This window comes from Diplotaxodon limnothrissa, linkage group LG18, assembly GCF_057381915.1.
Source record: "Diplotaxodon limnothrissa isolate DT_005_m linkage group LG18, D_limnothrissa_male_GT1.1, whole genome shotgun sequence".
NCBI lineage: Eukaryota > Metazoa > Chordata > Actinopteri > Cichliformes > Cichlidae > Diplotaxodon > Diplotaxodon limnothrissa.
Genome location: NC_140613.1, coordinates 17,225,160 through 17,241,511, shown reverse-complemented (window position 1 = coordinate 17,241,511; position 16,352 = coordinate 17,225,160). Strand labels below are relative to the sequence as shown.

The window sequence follows — 16,352 nt, the reverse complement described above, 5'->3', positions numbered from 1 at the left end:
CATGCACACACGCGTAAATACTAGAAAACAAAAATAAAAGGAGAAGGCCAAAACACAAGCAGATTGCCAGACAGCACAAAACGGGGAAATCATTTGCCTACCGCGTCTCCCGTTGTCTGAAAAAGTGCAGAGCTGGTGTGACTTGCACTATTTTACAGTTAATACTTTACTTTTTCTTACTTTTCTTGGCCGGGGTTTGTAAATTAGTTGTTTTCTGTCCAGCATTAACACATTTTTGGACAAAGATCACTCGGTGTCACTGATGAGTTTACATTTCATACAACATTGTGAAACTCTGCTTTCTTAACAAGGAAGTGCAGTTATGAATGATTTGATGTTCTGAAAAGAAATTTCAGTTTAATAAATTTAAAAAGCTCCTTTCGGCGGTTTTGAAGTTGTTCTTAAGGCTGGAAAATTTTGTAAACTTTTTAATCCAGCTAAACTGAGCAGAGCCAGTTCTGGACCAAAGTCACATATTTATGCTTCTTTTATCTCTTATTCATTCTTGGGTTCTTATCGATTGAGCGCTTGAACAATTCAAGATAAACTGTTAACACTCAGGACCAGACTACTAAACAAACTGCACAATATATCAGCAGTCACCCTAGGCATGTTCCCTGCTGTAAAGGCCAAAGTCTGTGCACTTGGATGAACCTTTGCCTCCTTCATGCCTCCTCTTGTCAGGTTGAATAAAATCTCCATCATGGTGCCGGACGAGCCTGACCTACTGAGGCACGTGACCCAGCTGGACGTGAGGGATAACAGGCTGACGGAGCTGGATGCCTCGGTCTTCCCCAGGCTGGAGGTGCTTCACTGCGAGAGGAACCACATCACCAGCCTGAAGGCTAAGGGCTGCTTGCTCAAAGGCATCTACGCCTCCAACAATGGTGAGTTTGGCTTTACTGTGACCTCACACATTTCTAAACTGAGATCACCGATTTGTATCTTTCTTTTCTGAATTTCAACACATAATGTATGTGTGTGTATGTGTGGATATGTAACACCTCAAAGACATCACCATGTTTTTATATATATTACTTCCATGTTCGTCTGCATACACCCTTAATCCTCATCAGTGCAGCAGTCTCACATCATCCCTCTCTAACATGTCATCACCATCCTCCCCTGCCTAATGCTTCCCCCATTTTCCATTTACCTGCATTTATAATAGACCTTTGTAGGAGACCTTGTCTGTCCTTGCTGTAAGTTAATGTGTTTGGATTTCTCCCTACAGAGCTCCGACAGCTAGATGTCAGCCCTGTGCCCTCCAATCTGAGTTACATGGATATCTCGAGGTGAGAGAAATTCCAGAAATGTACATGAATTTAAAAAATGAATAAATAAAACAGAAATATTTGGAAGTTCCTTCTGAAAGTAAATGCATCTTATTTACAGTACATCTGCCCTACAAGAGCGGAAGGGCAGCAGTTGTTCAGTGTGATGCTTTAAAGATTGTGCAACTACACAAAATTAGGAAATACACGGTCTCTGCAAGTGGAGTGAAATATAAACTTAGAGAGGTCATTTTTAACCATGCTAATCCTGACCTTCTGTACTTACTGTAGCTGTAGTCAATAAAATGCATGAACTAATCACTGCACTTTCCAATACCTTTAAATCAAAATGCTAGTGTTAAAGAATTCACCCATAAGTCACACAGAGCTTACTTCTATTCACTTTGTCTTTAACTTCTTAAAAGGGCATTGTCCACGAGACTGTCACACTTAAGAAAGATCGCATCTTTTAAAAGTTGTATTTATCTTTTTTTTAATCTTTTGTTTAGCTGTTTATCTTTTGGTAAACTGAATCTGAAAGATAGTAAAATGTAAACAAACAAACCAAAGCTGAAGTTTAATATATGGAGCGTTGCAGACGGCTAGGATTCATCATCATCGTCTCTCCTTCTCTTCCCTCAGGAACCATATGGAGTCCTTGCCAGACTGGCTATGTGAAGCTAAGAAACTGGAAGTCCTGGACGCGAGCCACAACCTCATTGCTGAGCTACCAGCACGGTGAGTGCCTCACACAGCAAAACCTGTAAATGCTGTACAATACTGCATTATTCCCCCTGCCCTTTGCTGGCCTGTCATTTATCCCCCAAAAGGCCTCATAAATCACACAGATAGCCTTTAACCTCCGCAGCATCCATCCATTATCTTCTCCTTTATGTACCCTTTTAGAAGGTCAGTTGAGTTGCACCTCTTCGTCTTTTCTATGTCTTACATCGGCTGTGTCAAACTTGCTCCACTCCTTTTCTCTTTCTTCCTCTCTCTCTCTACCTCTGGCCCCCTCATTGTCTGTAGATTTATTTTTTACCCAATAAGTGTCAGGATGATGAATTTCAGCCGCGGGCTCCACTAGAGGCACTGCTATTTTTTGATATATTTTTTTTCTCCCATTCTTATCCATACTGTCATCATCCTTCTGCACTATTGTCATTTTTAATACTGTTTCAGGCTTCCCCGGTTACAGTCGTTCAAGGACCGGTGTGGAAAAAAAGTGTCACCTTATCTATTTACCAACCAGTCTATCGATCTATCTTCATCTATATAGCCATCTAGCTATCACTGTGCAACACTTTTTTTTACACGTTTTTACGAGGCCCTTCCTGTTTGTCTTTAATCTTCTAGCAGTGACCTAACCATCTATATATTCTTCTTGCTGCAGGTTGTTATGCAGCAACAGTCTGAGGAAGCTCAGTGCTGGACATAACCAGCTGCAGAAGCTGCCTGAAAGAGTTGAGCGCCCTCTGCTGGAGGTTTTGGATGTACAGCACAATCAACTGGTTGAGTTGCCCTGCAACCTGTTCCTCAAATCTGACAGGTAGCATTTATTATCAGCTGAAAGTGATTTTTCTTTGACTAATGTTCACCTGACAAGAAGATTAAATGTAGGGACAGTGCAGGTAGATGAAGATAAAGCACAGAAATTCTAATTAGGAGTTTCCTGTGAAGGACAAGACCACCAAGGGCAAGGATGACAGGCAAATAAAAAACAATCAGTCTGTAGAAGGACATGTTTTTTGCAGTGAAGTATTAAGTAAGAATTTATGGAGTAGTTTGCAATTAAAATGAATCACCTCAGTGTTGTCTGTCCCTCTCTGAAGGAGATTTTTTTTTTCTCCTTTCAGCTTACGATGCGTAAATGCATCAGCTAATAAGCTGGAGCACCTGCCACCATCCAGTCTGTCAGAGGAAAGCCACAGCATCCTGCAGGAATTCTACCTGACCAATAACCGACTGACAGACAAGTGTGTACCCATGCTAACAGGCCATACACACCTACGAGTTTTGCACATGGCCTACAACCATCTCCAGACTTTCCCAGCCAGGTAAAAAAGTCATATGTTAAAGGGGACTTATTCCTTTCCTTAATCTCTGTCATATATGCACAAAAGCAATGTGACGCCTACCTACACACAAACTTCTCACCCATATATGCCGATGCTATAGTGATGCCTGTGCACAGTTTTTGAGCTGATGCTAATGCCATAGGACGTTGGGGACTCTGCAGTCATTGAGTCAGCACTACATTTTTAAAGATTTTTATGCACCCTAATCCACAACGTTGCATGCTCTTAGTTGCTGTTGTTCCTAAACACTTGCACTTTGCAATAACACCACTTACAGTCGAGTAAGTATCTGGTAGTGATATAGGAACAAAGAACTTTCACCAACTGACTTGTTGCAATTAAACATCCTATTGCAGTGCCTTGCTTGAATTCAGTGAGCTCTTTAGAACGACCCATTCTCAAAGAAATTTTCTGTCAAGTCAGACTGGATGACTTACGTGCTTGATGTTGTACACCTGTTGCAATAGAACCGAAAACACCTGAATCCAGAGATTAAGACGTGTGGCTCAATGTTTTCACATGTACCATTTCTGCTCTGGGATCGGTATGATGTCACTAACTTAACACACGCAAGGTGAAGGTCAGATGACTGCCACAACCGGGATCAGTATGCCATTTGTACTGGGGGGGGATTTGTCTTTTGACTAAGCAATTGATTGTTTCAGTACTATTTTACACACTTGACTTCACCTACTGCTCTCTCTGATCTTTCAGTAAAATGGCTAAGCTGGAGGAGCTGGAGGAGGTGGACCTGAGTGGCAACATGCTGAAGACTGTCCCCACCACCATTATGAACTGCCGGCGAATGCACACACTCATAGCCCACTCTAATGCCATTGAAGTCTTTCCTGAGGTCATGCAGCTGATGGAGATGAAAGTAAGTCAGGGGCAATAATGCATATCTTTGATGCCCTGACTTTGTAATGCATGTGCATTTGTGCGAGTATTGACATCTGCTCTTTGTTGTTGTCAGTGTGTGGACCTGAGCTGTAATGAGCTGAGTGAGATCACTCTACCAGAGAATCTACCCCCAAAGCTCCAGGAGCTGGACCTCACTGGAAACCCTCGCCTAAACCTGGACCACAAGACTCTTGAGCAGCTAAAGTATGTCTGGGTTTTTTTTTTTGTTTTTGTTTTTTGTTTTGGGGGGGGGGGTGTATTTAGTCCTGCAGTTTTTTTTTGTTTGTTTTATATGCGCCATCATAGTCCCGTTAATGTGGCTTCAATTTGTACTTTGCATACAGGGAATCTGAGTTACCACATGATGTATGTTTAGTATTTTATTTCACGTATGGCTGTTAGAAATACTTCAAGTGGTTTTCGTTTCTCTTTGCCCCCAAAACAGTGCGGTGAATTTGACCTTGTTTGCGTTTTCTTGTTTTTAGCAATATTCGCTGCTTCCGTATTGATCCACCTCCGACCTTTTCATCGAGTGAGGCGTCTGGTGGGCCTGCTGTGTGGAGTCATGGTTACACAGAGGCCTCGGGCGTCAAGAACAAGTAAGCACAATTCAATCAATGATGAAATGACAACCAGCACCACCACACTCGCCCGTTGAAGCTGCACTAATCGCAACCTCTTGAGAGTGCACATCGTTAAAGCCGTGCGACTCAAATGAAGGAAATGTTAAAGCGGTGCTCGTTGAAAGCAAGAACTGTGTACATTCACATCCTGTGTGGACTAAATTGCTAATTCAGCATTTGAAAGTGCGTTCTGATGGCAAGTCTTCTATATCAAGGTTCTGCTTTACAGTCAAAGGAGTCATTTAAGGCATTGCTTATGCATAGCATATGGAGTGACATGATAAATAGTTGCACAGGGGAGTTGTGGTCCTAAGAGCTCTCATTCTTTCCTCTTTCAGACTCTGTGTTGCTGCCCTTTCGGTAAACAGCTTCTGTGGGAGTCGTGAAGCTCTGTATGGTGTGTTTGATGGAGACAGGAATGTGGAAGTGCCCTACCTCCTGCAGTGCACAATGAATGATGTGCTGGCGGAAGAAATTCACAAGACAAAGAGCGAAGAGGACTATATGACCAACACCTTCCTTGTCATGCAAAGGTTTGCAATAGATTCTACATGCCTCGTCTTCACTGTGTGTAACAAATTTCTAATTTCTGCCTCAAAAACCTCATCCTCTTCCCGTCTTTCCTTCTTCCACCCTTGCAGGAAGCTTGGAACTGCAGGACAGAAACTGGGTGGCTCGGCAGCGCTGTGTCACATTCGCCATGACCCCACTGACCCTGGTGGCTGCTTCACCCTCACGGCTGCTAATGTGGGAAAGTGCCAGGCCATTCTGTGCCGTGATGGAAAGCCGTTGTCTCTGTCACTCCTTCACAATGTAGGGCTGGAGGAGGAATACCGCAGGATCAGGCAGCACAAAGCTATCATCACTGAGGTAGAGATCTTTTTTTTTTCAGAGTACTGAAAAATTGGTGTAAAGTACATTCATGTAAATGCAGTATTACTTGCATCCTGCCTGAACACTATTGATTTGTATCTCTTTCTTTTTTCTTTTCTCCACAGGACAACAAAGTGAACGGTGTAACTGATTCTACACGAATCATGGGCTACTCCTTCCTCTACCCTTCTGTCATCCCTTGTCCCTATGTGCAGACAGTCACTCTAACCCCTCAGGATGAGTTCTTCATTCTCGGTAGCCGTGGCCTGTGGGATGCTGTGTCCCCCACAGAGGCGGTGGAAGCTGTTCGGAATGTCCCCGATGGCCTGGCTGCTGCTAAAAAGCTTTGCACATTGGCGCAGGGCTACGGCTGCACCGACAGCCTCAGCGCCGTCGTTGTGCAGCTCAATGTGAGTGAAGACTGCTGTTCCTGCTGTTGTTCTGACCCTCCCCAGCCACCTCCCAGTCCAGGCTTGGGACCTTATCCTCCATCGTCCTCTGCCATCAAGGAGAGACCCTCAGACGGCTCCCTCCCTGTTCCCCCCTCCTCCTGTAGTGAAATTAGCAGTGAGATTAGCACCAGTGAGATGAGCAGTGAGGTGGGCTCTACCGCCTCATCGGACGAGCCTCCACAGAGTTCCTTGGTCCTACTGCAAGAGCAGTCCCACCACCCTCACCTTCACTTGCACCATCAGGCCCACTTGCTGCCTCTACAGCACCAGCAGGCTCACACAAGTACCCAGCCCTGCCACTATCTTTTCCCGGGTTCAGAGCTGCCTTCATCCCGAAGCTGCTGTGCCCTCCACCCTGCCTGCTTAGCACACTCCTTTCAGAGGCAGCTCTCTAGTGCCACTTTCTCCAGCGCCCTTTCTGACAACGGGCTGGACAGCGAGGATGAAGAGCCCATCGCTGGGGTTTTCTCTAACGGTAGCCGTGTGGAAGTAGAGGCAGATGTTCACTGCCTGAAAGCACAGTCCTGCTTGTCCTCATCACCCAAAACACCGGTACCCTCATCCTCCAGTCAGGAACGCAACCTGCTCACACTTCCCCCACCTCCTCCACCACCGTGCACCCCAGAGCCCCTAGAGGAGGGGATTGACATGAGCCAAGGGGAGGCTGAGAACGGGCTTGAAAGGGATGAGTCATGGCCGGGAGCTGGAGTGGGATGCGGGGATGGAGGGAAGCTAGCAGGCAAGAGAAGGGTTAATGGGTCCGTGGCACAGCAGGAAAAGAGCCACAACCTTATTGAGGTGGCTGCTGATGCTCCCTCCAAGAAGTCCGGGGGTTACTTCACAGCTCCAGCCCAACCTGACCCAGACGACCAGTTCATCATCCCACCCGAGCTGGAGGAAGAGGTGAAGGAAATCATGAAGCAGCATCAGCAGAAACAGCAGAAGCCTGCTGGGACAGATCAACCCACAGACTACTATGACACCCCTCTCTGAACAGCAGTACCAACTTTGGCCTCATCTTCTTTACATGAACTAAACTGGTCTGATTTTCCTACACATGGACACAAACAAATGAGATTCGGCGAGAGGCTGTAAAATGCACACTGAAAAGTTTCATCAAGCTTTTTCTGTGTAGTCTCTCTTCTCCACGCAGCCCTGTCATTGGAGAGAAATGCACTGTAACCCGCTCCAGTTATAGAATAAAACAAGCAAATGAGCCCTTTAATGATACTCAATCCTCTTGAAAAGCCTATGGACGCAGCTCCAAGTGTCCATGGTCGTGCCCTTCTCACAGACTGTGGAACATTTATTTTTTACATTAGACAACCAGCTGAGTATGTAATCAACACTAGTCTCTTTGCTATAGCATTAGCTTGCCACAACACTTGTTAATATAAATAACAATTCAATGGTTTGTTTGTTTGTTTTTTAAAGAACTTACCATATCTTTTAATGTGAAAGCAGTGAAGTTTCTGGAAGAACTTTTTAAAAGCAGAGACACATAATCTTTTTATTATCAGTGAACTATGTTGAATGGTACACCAATAATACCACATCGAACTGTTGTAGATAGGGCACTTACAATACTGTATTTCTTCAGTAAATCATGGCTCTTGGCCTATAAAATGGCATAGAAATTTTTTTGTAGAAATTTTCAATACTAACTCCTAGGAGTTGCATACTCTTTATGGTGACTCAGTCACTTTTACTAATCTTCTCTGAGAGAAATGGTGATTTTTTTTCTCCAATGATTGTAAATAAGAGAAATGTTGTATACTGAGGCTTTTAAAGGAACTGTATGTCGGTGAAGGTTTTAGTGGCGGGGAGGATGCGTTTGTTTGCAGTTATGGAGGTGTCACCCTCCCTTTCCCCTTTATCTTACAGTGTAAGCCCACACACACACATACACACACACACACACACACACAGACACACAAATGTAAATGTGCAGTAGCAGGTCAGAAAACCCAACATTCCATGCAGTATAACTACACTAAGTGGCTCTGGTTTGCCCCACTCCAACTGTGATGTCTTGTAGTCATCACTGCATCTACTGAACACTAATAGACCGATCTTTGCATGCACACACACACCCATGCAGACATGACATGCATACAAGCACACATACACAGACACTTGGTTAATATTAGTCCCACCTCCCTCCTACAGTAACTGTTATCACCGGCATGACTGTGTCAAGTTCAGTAATACAAACAAATATATCCACATGGAAAAGAAACAACACAAATGTTCCTGTCTTTGGTATAATAAATTTTAAATTTGTGAATATACTTCATGTTGTCTAGGACTGTTTTTTAACAAATGAATTCATACATAAAATCAGGTTATCATGATTTTTTATTAATTTTTTTGATACACTAATAATGATGCATCGCTCTGCTGTGTTTCCACTGAATGACCAGTAAGGGGCAGTCTAATGTAATATTTTGATCCAGTACAGAATACAAAAGTCTTATTTCTATATCATCAAAAGCCTTGTTTTTTACAGTATTTAGCAGGGAAATTTTTTTTTAAACATTTTCAACTATTTGTTTTTGCTGTGTTCTTCTGTTCACCAAGTTGTCATTGTGAAGTTCAGGGTCTGCCTCTTGAAGTCTCTAACTAGCATGTGAGTTCAGGATGACGGCGTTATTATTATTATTATTATTCGTGCGTTTTTTATACTTTTTCTTCACGCAGATGACACTGACTACTGTAACTACCAACATTACTGCCAGTACAGATAGAGAAGAGGCAAGTGCAAGGGTGGTTTTGTCACTGTTGGACCCTCTGTGCTGACATCTGTCCCCGTAGTACCACCAGTCGTCACCCACGTCACACCTGGACACCAGAGGAAAAGGATGAACATGAGAGACAGAAAACATACTTGAAGGTTTACCCAGCATTCACCACGTAGCTGATCGTGATGGTGGAAATTAGAGAAAGAAAGAAAGTGTACTTTATTGGTCCCCGTGGGGAAAATCCCTCTCTGCATTTAACCCATTCACTCAGTGAAGCAGTGGGCAGCCATTGGGCGCCCGGGGAGCAGTGTGTAGGGACGGTACCTTGCTCAGGGGTACCTCAGGGTAGCTGTTCAGGGGAATCGAACCCCCGACCGATGTGTAACAGGTTGTTTGACTGTCCAAACTAATCAAGTGCTTGACACACTTAATGTGCTTGCTGACAGGACATAATTAGTTCACAGTGATATAAAACACAATATGAGAGGTTCAGTAGCACCTCTCAATCTTTTTTCTAAATAGGTGCACTTAAAACAAGTGTTCAACTGTTGCCAAAAATGGACAACACATTGATATAATATTAAAGTGTGTTAACGTCCATTTTTTGGTAAATGCCGTGAAGTTAGCATAGTGGATGACATCAAAAGTGCTCACCTGCAAGCAGGTTTGCCTTCATCCACGACACAGACACCGCCATTCTGGCATTGCACATTGTAGCAAACTTCAGAAGGTGTGATGGTGACAGGCTGTGAAGTTGTAGGAGGCAGGGGCTGGCTCACAGTTAAATGGGACACATCTGAAGAAGAGGAGCAAATGAGACAGCAGGTTAAAGAAACCCACGTGAAAGAGCTAATTGTTTGGATTACCTGCTGTGACCTGACCTGAGGGTTAATAAATCCTAGATGTGATCATGTATGCCGAATTACATAGTCCTACTTGTGCGGCTTGCCGAATTAGCATTACAGAATATGTTCGGATTTACAAAAAAATGGTACATTTACAAAATTAAAATGCATCTTGTATATCTGGTGCTTTTACCCTCCATGGTGAGGTGGAAGATGGCATCTCCTCCCTTGATAAAATCTCTGCTTTTAGCTCTGAGATGGGTGAGATACGCTGCAGTTCCATAGCCTGGCCCTCGGAAATACTTTGATCCGTCTGTATCTGTGACCTCAACGCCGACCTTACGAGGATCATCCCAGAAAAATTCATCAGAGCCTGTTAAAAAGAATATTAAAAGAGTGCAAAAATTGTAATACAGCAAAAAGCCATGATTTCATGATTTGTTTGTAATTTGCAAACAATTTCTGTGACTCTTTTTGAAAAAAGTTAAAATGACTGCACCTGCTGCCTTCATGTTGGGGTCAGTGGTGATGCTGCGCTGGTTGGACATGCGCTTTTGAATATGTGGATGCTGGTCCATTAGCATCATGGTTATCTGTTTCCAAGGACATGGCCATATCTGTCCTGTGTCCCCTTCACGGGCCACCAGATGAGCATAGGCTGACAACTGCCCCTGGTAGCCCTCTCTACCGCTGGGGTAAAGCATCATTTGGAAGGTATAACCCTCTTTAGAGGTGAATAGGGGGCTAAATATAGGTGTGTTTATTGGGGTGTTTTCCATAACATGACTGAAGTTTTTAACTCTCCAAATAAATTCTGGGCAGGTGGTCTCTGAAACGTTGATGTCATCCAAAGACTGTCCACCTGATGGGGGCCCAGCTTCCACTTTGGTCCCTTCAAAGACTACGCGGAATTTCATTTTAGCATCTAGACTGACGTGGTGCAGTTGCCAAAGCTCCTGAGGGGACCCTGTTATGGCACATGAGGTAAATGCATTGAATGTATTAAAAAGCAAGTGTACAAACCTGATATTTCAAGCAATATTCTGACAGTAGATTGTGAACAGAAGTAAGATTTCCAAAAATGTCACCTTCTATGGTCTTTATAAGGCGCAGACTTCCATTGGGGTTAGCTTTGTCATACTCTCTGACATAGACCTTCAGTGTGTCACTGGGCCCAGCACTGTTGTAATAGAAGAACTGCAGACATTGGTAGCCTCTTTTGGGGTAAAGCAATCTACTTTCCAGCAGAGCTTTGTCCCCAGTATTGGCTCTGCCGGTGCTGAAGTGCATAAAATACCCAGAGCCTAAAGATATAAGTTTCACTTCATTAATAGGTTCGGTATCTAAGCATGTTTGCACAGTGGATAATAAGACATAAGAGTACTCAAGCCAATCCAAAGCTACAGTGGCTTGCAAAAGTATTCGGCCCCCTTGAACTTTCCCACATTTTGTCACATTACAGCCACAAACATGAATCAATTTTATTGGAATTCCATGTGAAAGACCAACACAAAGTGGTGTACACATGAGAAGTGGAATGAAAATCATACATGATTCCAAACATTTTTTACAAATAAATAACTGCAAAGTGGGGTGTGCGTAATTATTCAGCCCCCTTTGGTCTGAGTGCAGTCAGTCGCCCATAGACATTGCCTGATGAGTGCTAATGACTAAACAGAGTGCACCTGTGTGTAATCTAATGTCAGTACAAATACAGCTGCTCTGTGACGGCCTCAGAGGTTGTCTAAGAGAATATTGGGAGCAACAACACCATGAAGTCCAAAGAACACACCAGACAGGTCAGGGATAAAGTTATTGAGAAATTTAAAGCAGGCTTAGGCTACAAAAAGATTTCCCAAGCCTTGAACATCCCACGGAGCACTGTTCAAGTGATCATTCAGAAATAGAAGGAGTATGGCACAACTGTAAACCTACCAAGACAAGGCCGTCCACCTAAACTCACAGGACGAACAAGGAGAGCGCTGATCAGAAATGCAGCCAAGAGGCCCATGGTGACTCTGGACGAGCTGCAGAGATCTACAGCTCAGGTGGAGGAATCTGTCCATAGGACAACTATTAGTCATGCACTGCACAAAGTTGGCCTTTATGGAAGAGTGGCAAGAAGAAAGCCATTGTTAACAGAAAACCATATGAAGTCCCGTTTGCAGTTTGCCACAAGCCATGTGGGGGGACACAGCAAACATGTGGAAGAAGGTGCTCTGGTCAGATGAGACCAAAATGGAACTTTTTGTCCAAAATGCAAAATGCTATGTGTGGCGGAAAACTAACACTGCACATCACTCTGAACACACCATCCCCACTGTCAAATATGGTGGTGGCAGCATCATGCTCTGGGGGTGCTTCTCTTCAGCAGGGACAGGGAAGCTGGTCAGAGTTGATGGGAAGATGGATGGAGCCAAATACAGGGCAATCTTGGAAGAAAACCTCTTGGAGTCTGCAAAAGACTTGAGACTGGGGCGGAGGTTCGCCTTCCAGCAGGACAACGACCCTAAACATAAAGCCAGGCAACAATGGAATGGTTTAAAACAAAACATGTCCATGTGTTAGAATGGCCCAGTCAAAGTCCAGATCTAAATCCAATCGAGAATCTGTGGCAAGATCTGAAAACTGCTGTTCACAAACGCTGTCCATCTAATCTGACTGAGCTGGAGCTGTTTTGCAAAGAAGAGGCAAGAATTTCAGTCTCTAGATGTGCAAAGTTGGTAGAGACAGACCCTAAAAGACTGGCAGCTGTAATTGCAGCAAAAGGTGGTTCTACAAAGTATTGACTCAGGGGGCTGAATAATTACGCACACCCCACTTTTCAGTTATTTATTTGTAAAAAATGTTTGGAATCATGTATGATTTCCGTTCCACTTCTCACCTGTACACCACTTTGTGTTGGTCTTTCACGTGGAATTCCAATAAAATTGATTCATGTTTGTGGCTGTAATGTGACAAAACATGGAAAAGTTCAAGGGGGCCGAATACTTTTGCAAGCCACTGTAAAACTGAAACATAGACTAGTTTCACATTTTACAAGTCTGTCATAAAAAATGTTTAGTGTGATCTCATAAACAAGAGACCACACTAAATATGTTCACATGTTCCTATGAAGATATTTTTTCAAATGTTCTATGCAGAGGAGATTTTGGTACACTAAGAAGTATCTGAACATTGTTTTAAGAAAGAATTGTAAAAATATGAACCTATCCTTTCATACATTTCATAGTAGATTGTTCTCACCAGTGCATTTGCCCATGTTGGAGTAATCAGTGTCAGGCCCTCCAGTAGCTGTTGTAACCCTGTCCCAATCTGCCTGATCCCCTTGTCCCTGTATCATACCACAGATGTTTTCATGTTCAAAGTCGCACGAGTCCAGAAAGGTGGAACCTTGAGCTGCAGAGCAGATTTCATAAACACACATAAACAAGTGTTGCAGCACTTTGAACCGCAATAAACTATAAAAAAAATCAAGGGACAAGCCATGTCATGAACATCATTATTGATGAATGTAACAAAACATGAAGTTGAACAGATCAGTACTGCAGGTGCAGGACAAGTTGACTTTTATAATGGAGAAAATAAAATAGTACTTGTGCACTGACTGCTGAATCTTACTGCAGTTATAGAGGCGGTTCAGCTTGAGCAGGTCACTGTCGCTGAACTCCATACGCTGGCCAATGATGTCACTGAAAGCAGGGATCTTGGTGACAATGGTGGGCTCCATGCCGTTCTTAAAAGCAGTTTTACTGTAGTGCATCATGGAGCTGTAGTCGTAGGGGACGCCCAAAGAGCTGGAGGTGGTGTCATCATAGGTGTTAAAATTGTGTCCTTTACCTGCAAATTGGACATACATAAAGGCGCCATTGCAGTTTCATCCATTGTGACATTGCATTACTTATTATTGTATGATTCATATGACTTGGACCATAAATGCTGCTTATCAACAGGTGTCAGAGACTGCTGACTTATAAAAGTACTCATATAACAATACTTGGATAAACAGGTACGTCATGAAGAAATCACCACATAAAGAGATAAAACTTTATGAGAGGATGAACAGCCAGTGTTTAAACACTGTAGTTTGGTTGGATGAATAACAGTAACAATACCCTCTGTAATGCGGTCCCACATGATTTCGACATAATCATCACGGTCTGCCCTGGACTGCTCGTGCCAGAAACCCAGCGCATGAAGGAACTCATGTTCAATGGTGGCAATGTGGTCACAGTTTGTTCCTATAGACAGTCTCTGCTTCCCAACATGCCGGTTGCCAACAGAGGAGAAACAGCTTATGGAAAGAAAATGAGGCTTTTGTGAAGATCAGATAAACTCCCAGTGTCTTCTTGCCAATACTTTTCTGTAGTAAAAGTACAGAATAAATACACTCACTGGCCTCTCTGTTAGGTACATCTAATCATCTGCTTCTTAATGCAAATATCTAATCAGCCAATCAAATGGTATTAACTCAGTGCAGTTATGCATGGTCAAGTCAACCAGCTGAAGTTGAACTAAACATTCGGATAAGGTAGAAAAGTAATTTAAATGATTTTGAGTGTTCTGTGGTAGTTGGTGCCGGATGGGCTGGTATGAGTGTTCCAGAAACTGCTGATCTACTGGGATTTTCCCACACAACCATCTCTAGAGTTTAGAGAGAGGTATCCAGAAAAGAGAAATACCCAGTGATTGGCAAAAAATGCCTCCATGATGTCAGAGGTCAGAAGATAATGGCCCGACGTGTTCGACTTGAGAGAAAGGCAATGGTCACTCAGTTAAACAATCAAATTATCTCTGAATTGACAACATGTTGAACTTTTAAGCAGAGGAGCTACAGCAGTAGCACGCCGAGTACTGCTGCTTTCAGTAGAGAACATGAAAATAGAAAAAACTAGGCAAAACATTGGCTGGTATGATGAGTCTTGATTTCTGATATTGCACTTAGAAAGCCAGGAATAGAACCTTATTGAATCTATGCAATAAAAAATCAAGGCACTACTGAAGGGCAAAGGGGAACCAACATGGTACAAGCAACGTATACTTAATTGAGTGTCCAATGAGTGTATATAATCCATCTAAAAAGAGATTTTAGAAGAATACGTTCTTCTTGCCTTACCCATCCCCTTTAAAGACAGAAATGTAGTTTGCTTCTCCACTCCATGGCTTAAAGTCGATGCAGGTCTTGAGCCGGTACTGCTCAAAGGCCTTGAGAATCATACCTTTTGCATTGATCTCTGTGTACAAAATGAAAAATCAGTTTTATTATAGTTGAAAAAAGTTCTTTACGGTACCTTTTTTTAAGAACAACTGTAAGCTCCTGCTGAGTTATGATTACAGATGACACCCATACCCATATATTTTTGTGAAAGCACAAAAATATTGATAATAAAATGTGTTTAAATATCCAATTTATGACATTTGGTTTTTTTAATCTAAATTTTTATCATTAATATTGTTTCCAAAAGCCATTAATAACATTGCATTTAGTCAAAAAGATTTTATTCTTTATTCTATTTTACTTTATTTTTAACTGCTTCAGATCCCATTGGCTTGTTAAGTAATAAAATAATACATAATCTGAAAAGATTATGTATTTTTTTTTTCAAGTGCTTGAAAACAAATAACAGGAACAAGATTCATTTTAAAATTAAAATTAAAACATTAAATACTTGTAAACACAGAGCTAATAAAAATAATGCACATTTTCTCATTTATTTTGCTTTATTTATGCCACATGACTGTATATGCAAATATACTGTACTGTAGAGGCTTAAGTATGAAGCTAAATAATTTCAAATTGTAAAGAAAAACCCCCAAACAAACAAAAGGAAAAAAAAACAAGCTCGCTTTTACCCAAGTCATCTTGCATGTAGTATGGGATTGTCTTTGGCCACCTGTACTCTTCCCCTATTATAGAATTTCGGGGTTGCTTCTGCCACAGCCACAAAGAACAAACCACAAACAAAAGAACAAAATATTGAGCCATTGTTGAACTTTAATCCAATCCATTAATTTGTGTTGTTGGGGAAAGAAGTTCAATTAAGTTACCTCATCAAGAACTATGTCCCCTTCTGCAAGGTTCAACCCTGCCTCTGATCAGATTAAAGCACAAAGAAAGTTTAAGAGAACTGAATTTGGAATTTGGAAGAAAAAGAGAACATTTTCTTCTGGGTTTTTTTTTTCTGTTTCTTTTCTAAAATACCTTCATTGATATCAAAAATGTCAAGGTCCCGTCCACCGTCCACATCATAGACTGTAAAATCAAAGTAGTAATTTAACATGAAAATTAGTAAAAAAGTAACAAAAACAGTTAAAGTAGCCTTTGCTTGTTTGAGAAAAAAACTTACCTAATAATTTTGCTGCTGGCTAAATATTAAAATAAATGAAAAAGGAATACTGGTTATTGATTTTCAAGTGTATAAAAGTCAACTTTCAAGTTCTCCTAAGACCACTTCTGATAATAAAAACTAAACAAAATGACAATTTCTCACCAAGCAGAGTGTGGTACCACAAAGGAGGCATGCAGTGTAAAGGATGAGCACACCTGTAGGTTCCCTTCCTGCCAT

The 16,352-nt window shown here is 42.2% G+C and overlaps 2 protein-coding genes across 2 annotated transcripts in view; one reads left to right on the top strand and one right to left on the bottom strand.

Annotated features, from left to right (window-relative positions):
• phlpp1 (PH domain and leucine rich repeat protein phosphatase 1) overlaps window positions 1–7,577 on the top strand; it is a 44,768-nt gene extending 37,191 nt beyond the window's left edge. Inside the window, exons 7-17 of the mRNA XM_085377642.1 lie at window positions 685–887; window positions 1,235–1,295; window positions 1,917–2,012; window positions 2,668–2,823; window positions 3,131–3,331; window positions 4,067–4,229; window positions 4,326–4,456; window positions 4,738–4,851; window positions 5,214–5,408; window positions 5,517–5,745; window positions 5,874–7,577. Of these exons, the coding sequence (XP_085233768.1) occupies window positions 685–887; window positions 1,235–1,295; window positions 1,917–2,012; window positions 2,668–2,823; window positions 3,131–3,331; window positions 4,067–4,229; window positions 4,326–4,456; window positions 4,738–4,851; window positions 5,214–5,408; window positions 5,517–5,745; window positions 5,874–7,193 (2,869 nt within the window). The 3' untranslated portion in view covers window positions 7,194–7,577. The remainder of the gene's footprint in view (window positions 1–684; window positions 888–1,234; window positions 1,296–1,916; window positions 2,013–2,667; window positions 2,824–3,130; window positions 3,332–4,066; window positions 4,230–4,325; window positions 4,457–4,737; window positions 4,852–5,213; window positions 5,409–5,516; window positions 5,746–5,873) is intronic.
• A 1,241-nt stretch (window positions 7,578–8,818) lies between these two features.
• On the bottom strand, window positions 8,819–16,352 carry LOC146613382 (meprin A subunit beta-like). Its single transcript, XM_085377816.1, has 14 exons — window positions 16,278–16,352; window positions 16,134–16,152; window positions 15,989–16,039; window positions 15,835–15,878; window positions 15,640–15,718; window positions 14,903–15,020; window positions 13,902–14,080; window positions 13,408–13,626; window positions 13,033–13,185; window positions 10,875–11,090; window positions 10,286–10,753; window positions 9,980–10,159; window positions 9,596–9,737; window positions 8,819–9,041 (listed from the first exon to the last, which is right to left on the bottom strand). The coding sequence occupies exons 1-14, from the start codon at window positions 16,350–16,352 to the stop codon at window positions 8,819–8,821; spliced, it is 2,166 nt and encodes a 721-aa protein (XP_085233942.1).